This window comes from Elgaria multicarinata, chromosome 1, assembly GCF_023053635.1.
Source record: "Elgaria multicarinata webbii isolate HBS135686 ecotype San Diego chromosome 1, rElgMul1.1.pri, whole genome shotgun sequence".
Classification (NCBI taxonomy): Eukaryota; Metazoa; Chordata; class Lepidosauria; order Squamata; family Anguidae; genus Elgaria; species Elgaria multicarinata.
Window position 1 is genome coordinate 100421087 of NC_086171.1, and position 17031 is coordinate 100438117.

Below are 17031 nucleotides of genomic sequence, written 5' to 3' on the forward strand. Positions count from 1 at the left end.
GCCAATTTGGGTGGATGGGGATATGCTGATAAACACTCTGAGGCATTAAGTGAGTGAAGGGAGGCCTACCTCAGCCAATTTCTCAAGACTTCCTGGTCTGAGAGGAACTAAGGCTAGATGCATCCATGGTCCATGCGAGTGGGCCTCACTGACCCAAGGCTCACTAGGTGAAGGGCTGCTGATGCTACTAAGGCCCCCTTGGAACACTGTTAAGGTGTACAGGCGGCAAAGAGCAAGCCAGGCTGTGGGTTGGCTCAACAAGGGAGTTGTTGGCTTAGTTCTTGCCCAAGTAGTTTACTCCTAATGCTGTTGTCCTACTTCACTGAGAACGCTTCCGTGCAAAAATGAAAATAAAAAAATCCCTCCACACAGAAAACTAGCATGACAAGGAGAAGAAGTCTAGCCTAGCTTAACCTTCACCTTAATATGCAGTTTACCCACCCACCCTTGTGGAGGAGCATGAATGACCACCTGCAATTTGTTACAGTACAGGCACAGGATCACCAGCTCAGCAAGAGCTATACCCACTGTTTTCCAGCTCCCACCAAAAGGCATGTAGCAGAGTTGGAAGGGGCCTACAAGGCCATCGAGTCCAATCCCCTGCTCAATGCAGGAATCCACCCTAAAGCATCCCTGACAGAGGATTGTCCAGCTGCCTCTTGAAGGCCTCTAGTGTGGGAGAGCCACAACCTCCCTAGGTAACTGGTTCCATTGTCGTACTGCTCTAACAGTCAGGAAGTTTTTCCTGATGTCCAGCTGGAATCTGGCTTCCTTTAACTTGAGCCCGTTATTCCGTGTCCTGCACTCTGGGAGGATCGAGAAGAGATCCTGGCCCTCCTCTGTGGGACAACCTTTTAAGTATTTGAAGAGTGCTCTCATGTCTCCCCTCAACCTTCTCTTCTCCAGGCTAAACATGCCCAGTTCTTTCAGTCTCTCTTCATAGGGCTTTGTTTCCAGACCCCTGATCATCCTGGTTGCCCTCCTCTGAACACGCTCCAGCTTGTCTGCGTCCTTCTTGAATTGTGGAGCCCAGAACTGGACGCAATACTCTAGATGAGGCCTAACCAGGGCCGAATAGAGAGGAACCAGGACCTCACGTGATTTGGAAGCTATACTTCTATTAATGTAGACCCACAAGAGTGGATGGGGAGGCAGGACATGCAACTAGCTCTTAACTGTACAGCAGATTATTGAGGTGACAGTAGTGCCACACTCGATGGTCGTCACTGAAAATGCTAACCATAACCCTCTTTAGTTTCCAGGAGACACTGCACGTCACTCTTAAATGTTCTGCCTCTTGCAGGTTTACATTAAAAGAAGTTGCAGAGATGCCAAATCCCACACCAGAGTAGAAACCACATGCCCAGAATGCATAATGTTGTTGCTGGTGCCCGCCTATAAGGTTTTGGTTTAATTCTGATCTGCAGGAAATAAGCTCTGTAGGTGCAAGGGACAATTACAAGCAGGTGTTAGAGAGAACTTACATCCATGCTGGTATTTGGAGATGTGGCATGAAGAACAGGCTTAGTTTCTGGTAGGTTTCCATTGGCCAAACTCTTCCCTGCAGTTTGCGACAAAACACTAACGGTGTGACCTGGTAGGGGTGTGACTCCACCAGTGACAGCAATGGCTGGGTTGGCAGTGGAAAGGAGTCCTGGTGTTTGAAGATGCACCACAGCCGACTGAGAAAGTATCACTGGCCGACCTAAGAGAGAGACAAGGAACATGTACAAAATGAAGCTGGTTTCATGTGCGATCTTGTCCCCTGGTAACTCTTCAAAGAACTGCATCCCTCCCATAGCTGAAAAGACATACTTCTGCCAGGCCTAAAAGAGCATTTCAAATCTTAGATGCTCATGATGTATGGTGGGATCCAAAGAGTTGCTTCAGTCATACGCAAGGCCCACCAAATCCAGGACTACTTTTCCAGCAGTAGCCCATCAAACTGTCCCCAGGTAGTTCATGAGCAGCAAAGGCTAGGAAGAGGCATTCCCTACTTCTTACCACCCAGCTTCTAGTAATAAGGGATTTATTTATTTCATTTATCTCCCGCCTTCTTTCCTCCAAGGAACCCAAGGTGATGTACGTAATCCTGCCACTGAACAAGGAGGCTCCCACGTAGCCATCCTACTACATGCCGCCTTTAGAGGAAACAGGAGGGTGTGATCTCCTGGGAAGGTTTGACAGCCATTCCACCTGAGGCTGCTGAAGAGTACTATTATGGTAGAGTAATTCAGGTTTTTCTTCTTCGCAAGTCACTCTGAGACCTTTTTTCAAAATTAAAACACTAACAGATGCATGAATCAAATATTCTCCATTAATTTGGCTAGCACATTTTAAAGTCATTTAAGGTAGAGGCCATGAAACACAAACAAAATCCATCTTGGAAGTAGCAACTAGTTGTTTGCATTCTGGCCTTGCTCTAGAACAGTGGTTCCCAATTGGTGGTCCGTGGACCCCAGGGGGTCCATGGCACCATTCACATATTCACCATTTATTTCTGGAGTCCACTGTGGACGAATTCCTACCAGAAGTAAAATATAACATCACTGAGCACCTGCGTGATTTAGCGGCTAGCTTCAGAGATTACTGAAAACTCATGGATAAGGAATCCTTTTGAATGTGGTGATGTATAACTAACAACTCTCTCTGCGGAAGAACACGATGCACTTGTTGACGTGACTTGTGGTGGTTCATTGAAATCATTTTTCAAAGAATATAGACTGGACCAATTCTGGGTGAAGGTTTTTCCTGATTATAAGAAGTTAAGTGAAAAAGCTTTGAAACATCTAGTTCCCGTTTGTTCCACATATCTTTGTGAACAAACATTTTCGACATTTTGTTATATGCAGAACAAGCATAGAAATCGGCTCGATGTTGATTCGGATTTGAGATTAAAAGTAGGAAATATTGAACCGGATGTGGAAGGGATTGTTCGGGACAAAAAGAGGCATGATTTCTCCCATCACATTTAGGTTTAGTAGCTGCTAGACATGTCATAATTTGTTCAATTGAAAACTAGACGTTAGTAAAATTAAATTCATCTTTATATTCCTAACTAAATCATTGTCATTTTTGCGTGTTAATATCACAAATATCACAAATTTTATGGTCTGTTTTTAGTATACCTAAAATCCTTTGCTTATTAGGGGCTACCCCTTATTTTCTCCAAAAAATTGCTTCGCACAAGTAACTATCATAGAGATAACATTTGTTTCAAAAGTAGGGTGTCCATGGCTTGGCATTTGAAAAACAAGGGGTCCGTAGTACTTAGCGAATTGGGAACCACTGCTCTAGAAAGAAATACTATTTGACTAGTTCACCACTAGATGGCAATGGCAAACACACATGATGACAAGCCTGAGGGTTAAAGTTATTTAAGCTGCATATCTTTAAAGTTGCTAATACTGATCCCATTTGCTTCTTTGACATTAGAGCTGGCTTCTATTCCTTCCACCCCACCAACTGCTCACATACCTTTAGGAGGTGCTGGCTGGATAGCGACAACGGGTGGCTGCTTTGGCAGTGTCAGGATTGTTGGAAGAGCTGGAATGACAATGGCTTTGGCCTGAACACTGAGCCTGGCCTGAGTCTCCCGAAAGGCAGGTAGCAGAAGCTTAGGCTGAATCAAAGGTTTGGAGGCTAGTGGGTTGCATCGATTAGGAGCCACTGAAGATCCATGCGCTGGGAAACAAAATAAAACTAGGCTCAAACTGAAGTGCTCTTCCCAAAATGGTAGCAATTATTACTCACCACTTTCTAGCCTACCCCCTGGACCTTAATAATTACAGACCAGTGTCAAATCTTCCGTTTTTGGGCAAGGTGAGTGAGAGGGCAGTTGCCTTCCAACACCAAGCACTTTTGGATGATACAGATTTTCTAGACCCATTTCAAACTGGCTCAGGACAAGATATGGAGTTGAGACCACTATGGTCGCCTTAGCGGATGATCTACGCTTGAATATGTCCCTACTGGTACTTTTGGATCTCTCAGCGGCTTTCGATACCATCAACCATGGTATCCTTCTGGAACATCTGAGGGGTTTGGGAATCGGGGGCACTGTGCTCCAGTGGTTCCGGTCCTACCTCTCAGGCAGGTCCAAGATGGTGATGCTTGGGGATAGCTGCTCCTCAAAGAAGGAGCTATTATGGTGTACCACAAGATGCCATCCTATCCCCAATGCTGTTTAACATCTACATGAAACCGCTGGGAGAGATCATCCAGAGGCATGGGGTGGGGTGCTATCAGGATGCTGATGACACCAAAATATATTTCTCTATGCCTTCGGCAACAGCATCAGCTAAGGATAGTGTGTCTCCTCTGAATGAATGCTTGGAGGCGCTAATGGGATGGATGTGGAAAAACAAACTGAAGCTGAATCCAGACAAGATGGAGGTGCTTGCTGTCAAAGGCCCTAACCTGGGTTTGGAGATTTGTCAACCAGTTCTGGATGGGGTTACACTCCCCCTGAAAGACTGTGTTTGCAGCTTGGGGGTGCTTCTGGATCCGTCACTCCAAATGACAGCCCAGATAGATGCGACGGCCAGGAGTGCCTACTATCAGCTTTGGCTGATACACCAGCTGCGCCCTTTCCTAGACTTAGAAGACCTAAAGACCGTACTGCATGCGCTGGTAACCTTGAGGCTTGACTTCTGCAATGTGCAGTACATAGGGCTACCTTTGTGCCTAGTCCGGAAACTTCAACTAGTTCAAAATATGGCAGCCAGGTTAGTCTTCAGTACACCTAGGGGTGACCATATTACACCAACTTTAAAATCATTTCAGTGGCTGCCAATTAGTTTCTGGGTAAAGTATTAAGTGTTGGTTATTAGCTTTAAAGCCCTACATGATTTGGGTCTAGGTTACCTGCAGGATCGCCTTCTCCCGTACAATCCGCCCCGCACACTCAGGTCCTCTGGGAAGAATTTATTCCAGTCAGCCAAAACTAGGCTGACAACTGTTACCCAGAGGACCTTTTCTTCTGCCAGCCCCAGACTGTGGAATGGCCTTCTGGGAGAGATTCGTCAACGTAATAGTCTTGCTGAGTTTAAGAAAACCATAAAGACTGATCTCTTCTGGCAGGCCTACCCAGATGCCTTTTAACATGTCCAATTGTTAGTTTAATATGTTATCAGTTTTATATGTTTTTAATCAATTTAATGCATTTTATGGTGATTTTGTATTGAATGTTGTTGTTGTTGTTATTATTATTATTATATTTATTTGTATCCCGCCTTTTGCTCAAAGCTGGGTCTCAAGGCGGCCTTACAAAGTTTAAAATATACATGGGGGGGAACAAAACCATAAACATTTAAAATACACAACAAAATTATAAGACAATAACATAGATGGAGGGCCGGATTATTCTCCAGGCCTGCTGGAACAAAAAAGTTTTAGCCTGCTTCCGAAAGCCCATCAAGGAGGGAGCCAGCCTAGCTTCCCCGAGAAGAGAGTTCCAGAGCACCAGAGCAGCCACCGAGAAGGCCCTCTCCCATGTTCCCAACAAGCGTGCCTGTGAAGAAGGTGGGACTGAAAGAAGGGCTTCTCCAGAAGATCTCAAAGCATGGGCAGGCTCATAAGGGAGGATACGTTCTTTCAAATAACCTGGACCCGAACCATATGTTGTTCCCCGCCTCGATCCAGAGGGAGAGGCAGGTAAGAAATAAATATTCTATTCTATTCTCTTAGCATGACAAGCAGTCATGCAGCTGTCAACTGCAGTAACAGAATTTTCCTCTGAAGTCTTAGTAGGCAGGAGTTAGGGGAACAAATGTGGAATGGCATCAGAAAGGAGCTATACAAGTTAATACAACAAAAGGCCACATGTGCCTTTAAAGGTCAACAAAACTTTTATGTTTTGCTTATGATCAAAATGATTTAAATACCCATACACTTTGCAAAATGGGCAGGTTTGCACCAGAGAAGAGTGCAAGCAAATCCCAAAGCTTACACAATCCCTCTTCCCCTCTCTTTCTCCTGCAAGGCTGTGAGGACTTTTCTAGCATTTACTTTCAGTTCCCCCCCACTCCTAATCTTGACTTGTTATCCCATATAAACCAGGGGTCATGGTTTTAAACAAACTTTGGTCAGTTTTCAGAACAAACCAATTTCAAGTCATGGGTTACTCTGGTTATCAAACCAACAAGAGTTTGTTTTAAACCACAATCTCTGGTTTGTATGTAACAATACATCAGGTTTGGGGAGGGAGGGAGGAAGAGGGAGAACATGTGAGCCTAAGGTGTCACTTGGGCACTTTTCTATTCATGCACATAGTAGTAAACCACGGTTTAGCATTATGTGGAAACAAGCTAAATAGCTCTATACATTTCTGAAACCAAGCAAGTTCCCATCCCTTCTAACTCTGTGCACGTTATGTTTTGCACCTGGAAGACACCAAGAAGTCACTGCAAGCATCTCTCTAAGAATCAAATACAGATAAGGGAGACTTTACAAAAAGGAAGCTAGGCAGTAATAAGAATAGGATAACTTAAAACCAACATCATCCATTTATATAGCACATTTCTTACTAACGCCGAGATGGCGAAACTTACGGCGTTAGTAAGAGAAAAATCAACAACCTCATTTGCAACACACTGGAAACCTTCGATAGAGTATATACAAGAGTTGCAAAAGAATGATCTATTTGTTTGTGGATTCTATATATAATCTGTGTGTTTTTTACGTAATACTGGACTGGCTACATGAAGATCGCTTCAAATGGAGTATGGCCTTATGTATATGTGTTTTTATTAGATGTATTTTATGTGATGTTATGTATTTTATTGTATTGTCTTCCCTTTTCCCCATGTGCTTTGCTTTCTGTAGAAAATAATAAAATTATTGAAACTCAACAAAAGACATTCTTAATAGGGCTGCAATGTTTAGTTGATCTAATTCATTGATTTTGAAAAGGATATTAACTGTGCCAATTAACAAGGCAGCACTTGTTGTTCTTTAAAAAAAATGGCTAACTATTTTTAATACAATTATTTGCAAAGCCTGTGGACAGTAGGCCATGATCCCTTCACGCACACAGGAGGGAATCCCAGTGCTCTGACAAGGCCTCATGTAGTATGTGGATCCGTTATCTAAAAACACAGAATTTTTCTTTCTTCAGAACTATTGCTTAAGTTTAGGCAGGTCTAACAGATTGATCAACTGATTAAGATATACAATTCGTTGTCTACAATCCTTTTAACCAAGTGACATTTCTAATTTTCAGCTATGTTTACAGCAGTTAAATAGGACAAGATTATTATCCCCATATTGGAGATGGTCAGAACTTGCAGATCAATCATACCAGAGTGATGTATGGTTTTGGGTGGGGGTTTCTTCTCCTTTCGTTCTACAGCTAAGGAGGGACTTCGAGAGCTCTTGCCATACAAAGAAACAGGAGATGGATGAGAACTGGAGCCCAACTCTACGCCTTCCTGGGAAAGTAGAAAAAAACATGGACACAATGAGACCCTTTGCGTTGGCAAAAAAGACAAATATCTGCTGGCAAAAAGTCCTGTTTTCATATCTGCAGTTCTGTCCACATTCTATCTAGATTCTAGAACACTTTCCCATATGATCAGATTCTCAAGAGGCCAGTCCAAGCCAGAAGGTGGTTTTCTTAGTAATCCATCTCCACTCAACACAGCAGATTGCTGGACACAGCGGTGGGGGGAGGGGAAGTGAAGAGACACAGATTCAAGGAGATATGGAGAGCTGTTTGAAAAGAACGTCATTGAAAAAGTTATTTCCTGCAGGATCTGGTGGACAGTGTCAGTCTGTAGACTTGGAAAACATGCAGTCAGATACCAGACCATCCAAGGACTACTCAGTGGCCCTTAGCAAGCCACCCGCCCTTAGCATTAGTTCTGTTTGCCTCAGAAGAGAGAGCATCCCTTGTTCCTTACATCATTCCTACTGCTGCAGAGGCTTAATTCTGGGTCATTCCTGGATATTTTCTATTACAACACTAGTAGATGAATGTAAGAATTACACAGCAGGGACAACAAGCAATTGCTTCTTCGCATCTTGAAGACGGATTACTGCTTTGAACCCTAATTTGGTTACATGCTACCTCATTCTATCTGACCAGTCCAAAGTGTTGAACTGCTTACAGGTACGTGTTGTACTGGGGAATCCACAGACAAAGGAGAAGGAACTGAATCTGTTGAAGTGGCTGGCGACAGGGGCTGTGCTTTCCAATCGGCACCTGCAAAAGGAGGAAGGAGAGAGAATATCAGATCCAAGGTGCCCTTTAATTATTATCACTTATTATTATTTATTTATATAGCACCATCAATGTACATGGTGCTGTACAGAGTAAAACAGTAAATAGCAAGACCCTGCCGCATAGGCTTACATTCTAAGAAAGTCTTTGTCCAAACCTCTCTTCTACATTCAAGTAGAACACCTTCTTGACACACTAGATAACAGAAAGAGTTTCCTGGGCTGATTTGTTTTTGGAGGGTGTCCTGAATGAACTGGCTTCTCCTCATAATGTGGATGCAGCTTTTGTTCCTCCCACAACATATTTTAAGTGCATTTGTATATTTTACTGTGGTGCCCTTGGTAGCATGGATGTACAGAAAGGTGGGTTAGAAGTTTCAACGCAAAATACAAGTGATAAAACATTGAAAGCCCTAAACGGCTTGGGGCCAGGCTATCTGAAGGAACGCTTCCTCCCATATGTACCTGCCCGGACCCTAAGGTCATCCTCAGGGGTCCTTCTCTGCGAGCCCCTGCCAAAGGAAGTGAGGCAGGTGGCTACCAGGAGGAGGGCCTTCTCTGCTGTGGCATCCCAGCTGTGGCACGAACTCCCCAGAGAGGTTCGCTTGGCACCTACATTGTTTTCCTTTTGCCACCAGCTGAAGACCTTTTTATTTTCTCAGTATTTTAACACCTAATTTAACTTAAATTTAAACTCTGCTGTTTCAATCTTATATTTTAACCTATATCAATTTTTGCTGTGTGGTTTTATCCTGGTCGTGCTTTTTATATTGTATTTTGTATTTGTGTTTTTAAATTGTTGGTTGTTTTATTATGCTCTTCATGGTTTAATTTCTGTGAACCGCCCAGAGAGCTTCGCCTATTGGGCAGTATAGAAATGAAATAAATAATTAAATAAATAAAAATAAAAGCAAAAAAAAAAAAAAAAACCTGACCTGTCATTTCCCCTTAAATTGGACTGCTTCCTCCCACCCTAGCTCTCTCTCATCTTAGTTATATCCATCAATGCTCAGTTATCTCCTTGAATTAGAGCAGCACCATTATAACATAGTTTGGTCATGCTTCTCCTAATATGAGATCTCATTACTAATGTGTCAACTATCTAACCATAGTGTTAGAAGCCCTCATCCCAAATTCAAGCCACAGTGTCATCTGGACCCAGTCAGAAGCAGCTCTCCTCAATTCATCTCCTTTCCCCTTTAGGCAGGTATGAACCCGCAGCAGCAACAAAGATTTGACTAGCCAGCTAGTGCGGCTGCTACACCCATCATTTTAATTCCCTTACAATGCCTCCAGGGACTGGAGAGGCTGGTGCTAGCTTGGAGAGGGGAGGGGGGGAGAAGAGGAATGACAAGCCAGCATCTCAGTAAACACATGGAAGAAAAGCAGGAAGGAGGCACCTGGAAGCAGGACGTCAGCACCAGCCTGCTGTGAGCCTCATTACAGCACCTGCTCCTATCTCCTCTGATCCGCAAGCAACATTCATGTACTGGCAATTCCTGGGTGGATGCTCTGACTGACACTTTTCAGTCTGCTTTAAATGTGCCGGATAGTCCTCATCCCACCTAGTTAAAAGCTAGCTCCCGTTTCCAGAACTGACATTTTATTTTCCCAGGCATTTTAGTGTTTTAGTTCTGTTGTTATTCTATTTTAAATCTCTGCACTGCTGCTAAGTTTCATTTTGGTCTTACTTTTATACTGTAGTTTTAAACTTTTACTTTTTATAGTGTATTTCATGTTGCATTTTGTGGCTTTAATTGATGTGAACCACCCAGCAAGCTTCAGCTACTGGACAGTATACTAATGTAATAAAAGTAACAATCAGGTTTTTTCCTTTCCTGGTCTCAGACGAAACAATGATTGACAGAGAATTCCCCTCCTCAATGTGGTAAGGAGATCTATCATCTTTTATCAACTTAAGACATTCTTGACATCGTTTCATGAAAAAAGACTGGGGAAATGTATAAATTTTCACTGAGAGAGGGAGGGAGAGAGGGCGGGGCGGGGGGCAGCTCCACTAACTTTAGGTTCTATCTTCACCCACTAACATCAATGGCCCCCAGCTAACTCTTCCCATGGATCAATAGTCCTTTATTTAAATAATTAAACAATAACAACAAAGTCTTATGGCACCTTAAAGACTGTCCACTTCAAAAGCTTATGCCAGAGTAAAAGTGTGATCCTATGCACATTTAGACAGAAAAAAACCTACAACTCACAGCGTCCCCCAGCCAGCATATTTGCCTCGGGCATGCTGGGAGTTGAAGGACTTTTTTCTACCTAAATATACATAGGATCATGCTCTAAATTTAAGGTGCCACAAGATTCTACTGTTTCTGCTGCAATAAACTAAGGTGGCAAACCCTCTGGATTAATATTTTTTAAAAAACCAAAGTTTCCAACTCCTGATTAAGCTATGCCAGGAAAAGGCCATCTTTCAAAGATGTATCTAGTGTTACAATTGCCTACTGCAATGGGCAACTCAGCTTGAAGTTACCTGCTGGGATCTCCTCCTTTGAAACATCTAACGTATCTGCATCCCAAGACATCAGCTCTAAATCGAAGTCAAGGTCACAAAGGTTGTTTTCCTACAAATTACAACAAGCAAAGTTACAAAGAGAATAGAAAGCAGACATACATAAGCAGTAACTTGAAAAGCTACATTGTTTGCTTTAGCTAACACACAGCTATTAAACAGGTTGAAGATAAAGGAGGTCCTTTTGACTGAAAATGATTAGGCAATGATGGGAGACGTCCATTTTAATACTCCTCACCTTTAGTTTCTTTCTTTTACCGCCCTGAATCCTAGAAGATCCCACTGCATATTAGGTTCAGTCCACTGAAGTACACTTTCAGGCCTTTTCAAATGTGGCCCAACAGCAACGCAATGCTTTGCCTAGATATATCTATTTGAGCCTGCTATTTATGTTACTGTACATTTTTCTATTTTTATTAGCATCCAGCAACTTACCATGAATTTTAAACTTTTGGCTATCAGTGCTATATGATGCTGTTTACTGAACTCTGTTTTAATAACATTTAGTACTGTGTGTTTAATTGGTTGTTCCAAGATAATGTAAGCTGCCTAGAGTGGACTGCATACACTGCAGGTATCAGTTGCTATAGAGTTGAACAATATACCGGATCTGTAAACCTTTCTAAAAGTAAATTAACACAGCCATCTTGGCCACAATAGCCCAGTTGCCTCAACATCAAATACATATTTGCTAGCATGGGTAGAGTACTTTTGCTGCATACAAACAAATCAGAGAGGGGTAGATTTCATACATGAATACGCTATTCACAAATATTGACTGAAAATGTAAAGCTGGGGTGGGTAATTTCCCTCCCCATTGGCTATGATGCCTAGGGCTAATAAGAGTGGTAAGCCAAAAACATCTGAAGGGCCACAAGTTGTCCACGCCTGATGTAAAGCTATTGATATTTTTTTTAGCTTCTCTTCTATACACTGTTGAGGAAAAAGTTCCTTTAAAGATCAAACTTTATCAACTGAGCACATCTTGAGCCAGTGGCTTAAAAACAAAGTTTTACAAGTTAATATTTTACTTTTCTCCAAATTCCAGTTCTCAGTTGTTTCAGAAGAGTTCCAAACCCCAAATATCAAAGCCAAGTTTAAGGTCATAGTTAAAAACATAAAAGCATTCAACATTCAAGCAACTCTCTGCACAAAGGGCTCTGCATGATCAGCCTGTCTGCTATTAAATACAAATGAGCTTCAGCCAAAACACCTTCCATTGATAAGACAGGAACTAGACACAAGCCAGAATTTCACTGAACACCAAGTTCATATAGGAGGAGTTCAAACAGAACATTAAAAATACAAGAAGTTGAAATTGTTTCTGATGTGTGTTGTAAATATACACACTGATGAAAGTGCACGCCTGAATCAGCTGTGTTCTTGGTTAGCAAATTCAGTCAGAAGCATGTGCTAAACAAAAGAAATACAAGCCAAATGCTTCCACATTTATGCCAGTACAGCGAAAATGTAATCTTGCAGCAAGGAATGTACACAACACAGAATAAGTAAAATCAAGGCAGTTTTACTTGCTGATGTAATATACTGCTGTGTCATGTAATTCTTGAATTACTATTACTCACATAAGTGTCATTCTCTACATCTAGCTGAAGTCCATCTTCTATCAGATCACCAATTTCACTGAAGAGAAGAGAATCTATGATGTAAACAAACATAAAAGGGATATTATTCATACAAGCCAATATTTAGCAGGTGCTAATATTCATAATCTCCCTATTATCTAGAGATAAGAGACCTCCAATTCTCCAGCCTGCAAGTTCTGTAACTGGCAACCCAGAACAAACATCCTTCTATTTGCTCATTCTGAATAATTTATTCTGCTTCCAAGATCCAGATTTGTTTCAATCATACTTTTTTTCAATAAGGCACTGTTGATCAGAGCAGTATCTCCACGCTGCACTGCACCACACACGGGGAATACTTCTCAAGCAGCAGCCTTCAGCCAAGACAGTAAGTCATCTGTGACTGGATGGGGTAGATGTGGACGACTGAATCAGATCAGGACTGCAGCATTGGGGGCGAGAGTCAACACTTCCCCAAATGCCACTGCCCCAGTTTAAATTCCCCTAAATTGCTGTTTGCTACGGGCAAGGGGAGCAAATAGACAAGTACAATAAGCTATATCTGTATTCATAGGAAAATCAGAAGAGCTCTTAGGTTTCTCTGCTTATGGATCCTTGGCCTAATTCAACAAGCCAATTCATATTTATCAACTTAAAACAATTCCCATTGATTTGAGAAGTATTTTTTAAGAATGCTTAGCATTGCAACCTTAACTTATCCCAAGAGTCAGTATACTATACTACTTAAGAGGGTAAACTGAAGAAAGAAGTTCCAGGTTCAAAATTTGTCTCAGCCATAAATTTCATGGGGTGGAGGAGACGAAGGCAAGACAGTCTCCCTCAAACATACCTGTCTACAATATAAGGATCACAATGTTTACCTGCCTTACAGAATTGCAGCAACACAGTTTCTGTGGAGGTGGTGGTACAGGGGAATAAAGTTAGGGTAACCCTATGAAAAGGAGGACAGGGCTCCTGTATCTTTAACAGTTGCATAGAAAAGGGAATGTCAGCAGGTGTCATTTGTATATATGGAGAACCTGATGGTGCTATATAAATAAATAATAATAATAACAGTTGTATTGAAAAGGTAATTTCAGCAGGGGTCATTTGTATATATGGAGAACCTGGTGAAATTTACTCTTCATCACCACAGTTAAAGCTGCAGGTGCCCTGCCCTCTTCTAAATCTGGTCACTCTAGTATACCTCCTGCAGCTTTAACTGTTGTGATGAAGAGGGAATTTCACCAGGTGCTTCATGCATACAAATGACACCTGCTGAAATTCCCTTTTCTATGCAACTGTTAAAGATACAGGAGCCCTGTCCTCCTTTTCATACGGTCACCTTAATAAAGTGTCTACTATAGACCAGGAAGACAGGGATTCAAATCCCCCCCAAACGTCGAAGCTCCCTAGGGCTATCTGGGCCCAGACACTTGTCCTCTCGCTCAGCCTAACAGCGACCGCACAGGTTTGCTCTCATGATAAAGTGGGAAGAAGACCATATAATAAAGGCAATATATCTAGGGTGACCATATGAAAAGGAGGACAGGGCTCCTGTATCTTTAACAGTTGTATTGAAAAGGGAATTTCAGCAGGTGTCATTTGTATAGATGGGGAACCTGGTGAAATTTCCTCTTCATCACAACAGTTAAAGCTGCCCTCTTTTAAATCTGGTCACTCTGGTGTAGCTCCTGCGGCTTTCACTGTTGTGATGAAGAAGGAATTTCACCAGGCTCTTCGTATGTACAAATGACACCTGCAGAAATTCCCTTTTCAAGGCAACTGCTAAAGATACAGGAGCCGTGTCCTCCTTTTCACAGGGTCACCCTATACATTTAAAAGGAGGGGAGGGGGGAGACCATATAATAAAAATGTCATAGAGCCGAGACAGACATTCGTGAACCGCCCAGAGAGCTCCGGCTATTGGGCGGTATAGAAATGTAATAAATAAATAAATAAATAAATAACTCGGAGAGTCCGGCCAGCCCCGCACTGAGGCCGCTTCCGCCCGAGACACGCATGAACCCCCCGCCAGCTGGCGTCCGGGCCCGGCCTGGCACCGTCGGGTTCTCCAGAAGCCTCGATGCCCGCGGCGCGAAGGCCCCGGCTCCCGCGCTTGCCTTACCCCACTCGAGGCCGGGCTCCCCCGGACTCCACCCGGTCGCCGCCGCTGCCATTTCGCTTCGTCTCCCCTTCCGGGATTACACACACTTCGTGAGAATGACATAAACACACGTGTACTTCCTCACAACGCCCCGCCCCCCGACTACGAGGGCCGGGAAGGATCAAGAACCATCAAGAGGGCGGCTGGAAGAAATAATAAAATCCCCTCCTAGGCCTCAGGCGCTTCCCTGTGGCGCAGGGCGCTTCGGCTTCTTTCCCTTGACGTCGCCAAGTTCTGTGGGAAGATTAATTTTTTTAAAAAAAATCCGGGATATAATAAGTAGAATACTGGATTTTTCACTCATAATTTCTTGAAAAAAAGGCAGGAATTTAGCCAAGGAGCTTATCTAATAAATATAGAAAAAAAGTCTACGCTAAAGAATAAATGGACACAAATCTAACACCAGAAATGGCAATGTTAAAAAAAATAAAATGGGGGACGTTAATTTCCCTGAAAATGTTGTAGTGCAACTGATCTAAGGACGCCTCCTGAGCATGTTTAGACAGCTGGCTAGGGGAATCCTGGGAGTTGTGTGACTTTTTTCTGTCTAGACTGCATAGGATTGCGCCCTGAGTGGCTATTCCTGAACATCAGTTGCCTCTGATAACAGTTCAGGCCTTTGATGAAGTGGGCTCTGCTCCACAAACGTTGAAGCCGGAACAATGTTGTTAGCCTTTAAGGTGCCGCAAGATTCTTGTCAAAATGGGGAAAGGATCCAGAAAAGGAAATTTCAGCAGAACTTTGGTCTACCTTTTTTGGACCTGGAAGTCAGTTTACTGTGAGCTCAGTGTCGAGAGACAGCTGTACGGTTAGTTTAGTTATATGTTTGTATAAAATTTCTTTCCTGCTCCCCCTTATATATATTCATTGCATAGGCTGCAATCCTAGACCCACTTACCTGGGAGTAACCCCTATTGAACTCATGGGATTTACTTCTGAGTAAACATGTACATTGACTTATATTTCATTTATATATTCAGATTTAATTGGTCAAAATTAAATCTTTTAGGTTGCAATCTGATACTTAATGAATTTAATGGGACTTCTGAGTAGATGTGGAAGATTGCACTGTTAGTTATCGTTTAGCTACAAATTATATTTGCAGATATGACTTGCTATATGCATCTATATATAGGGTGACCCTATGAAAAGAAGGACAGGGCTCCTATATCTTTAACAGTTGCATAGAAAAGGAAATTTCAGCAGGTGTCATTTGTATATATGGAGAACTTGATGAAATTCCCTCTTCATCACAACAGTTAAAGGTGCAGGAGCTATACTAGAGTGACCAGATTTAAAAGAGGGCAGGGCACCTGCAGCTTTAACTGTGGTGATGAAGAGCAAATTCCCCAGGTTCCCCATATAAATGGCACCTGCTGAAATTTCCCTTTCAATACAACTGTTAAAGATACAGGAGCCCTGTCTTCCTTTTCATATGGTCACCCTATCTATAGATGCATATCTTTATCTATCTACCCTATTTCTTCAATTCTAAGATGCCCTTTTTTCTCCACCTCCTTGCTCTTACTGAAACCTGGCTTCCTGCCCATGATACCGCCATCTCTGCTGCCCTCTCTCTTGGAGGACTCTCTTTCTCTCACTCTAGTCGCCCAGAGGGTCGGGGTGGTGGTGTGGGTCTTTTATTATCTAGTTTGTGCCAGTTCCAGCCTCTTTCCATTCCACCTTCACATTGTTTTTCCTCCTTTGAGGTACATGTGGTGAGGCTTTTCGCTCCATTGCGACTGCGGATTGCAGTTCTGTACCAGGCTCATCCTCAAAATTTATCTCTGATTTTGATTCGTGGCTGTCCTTTTTCCTCTCTGATAACTGTCCTACTCTTATTTTGGGTGATTTCAATATTCATGTGGATGACCCTCAAGACGCTGCAGCTCTACGATTTCACTCATTATCTTCCTCTTATGATCTTAAGCTTTGGTCTGATGTACCCACACATTCCCTTGGACACTGTTTGGATCTTGTTCTCACTCAGAATTGCTCTGTTTTGGACTTTTCTACTGCTCACTTTCCGTTGTCAGATCATCACCTAGTTTCTTTCAATATTACTCATAATCCTCCTCCTTCACATCCCGCTTCTCGCTCTTGTCGTGACTTGCAATCTATCAATTATGAGGCTTTTTCTGAGTCTCTAGCCTCCTCTCTTCCTTCTGTCCTTTCTGCTGTCTCCTTGGACTCAACTGTCTCCTTCTTTAATTCCTCCTTATCTTCAACTCTTGATAATCTTGCTCCATCTACAACTTGGATAGTTCGCCCTTCTCAACCCCAACCGTGGCTCACCTCTTTCCTCCGCTACCTTCGCTCTTGTTCCCGGGCAGCTGAACGCCTTTGGCGTAGGACCAGGGACCGGGCAGACTTTGTCCATTACAAATTTGTACTCTCCTCTTTCTCTTCTGCCATTTCATTGGCCAAACAGCAGTATTACTCAACGTTGATCCAGTCAAATGCTACGCATCCTCAGCGGCTCTTCGCGTCCTTCAATTCTCTTCTGAAGCCTAATCCACCATCTC

General features: G+C 42.8%; 1 protein-coding gene across 2 annotated transcripts in view; it reads right to left on the bottom strand.

Annotated features, from left to right (window-relative positions):
* ATF6 (activating transcription factor 6) overlaps positions 1–14534 on the bottom strand; it is a 129216-nt gene extending 114682 nt beyond the window's left edge. For both annotated transcript variants that reach the window (XM_063133794.1, XM_063133786.1), the window contains exons 1-7: positions 14468–14534; positions 12340–12413; positions 10718–10808; positions 8109–8203; positions 7301–7430; positions 3478–3684; positions 1485–1705 (exon numbers count right to left, since the gene is read on the bottom strand). In XM_063133794.1, the coding sequence (XP_062989864.1) occupies positions 1485–1705; positions 3478–3684; positions 7301–7430; positions 8109–8203; positions 10718–10808; positions 12340–12413; positions 14468–14519 (870 nt within the window). In that variant the 5' untranslated portion in view covers positions 14520–14534. The remainder of the gene's footprint in view (positions 1–1484; positions 1706–3477; positions 3685–7300; positions 7431–8108; positions 8204–10717; positions 10809–12339; positions 12414–14467) is intronic.
* Positions 14535–17031: the final 2497 nt, after the last annotated feature.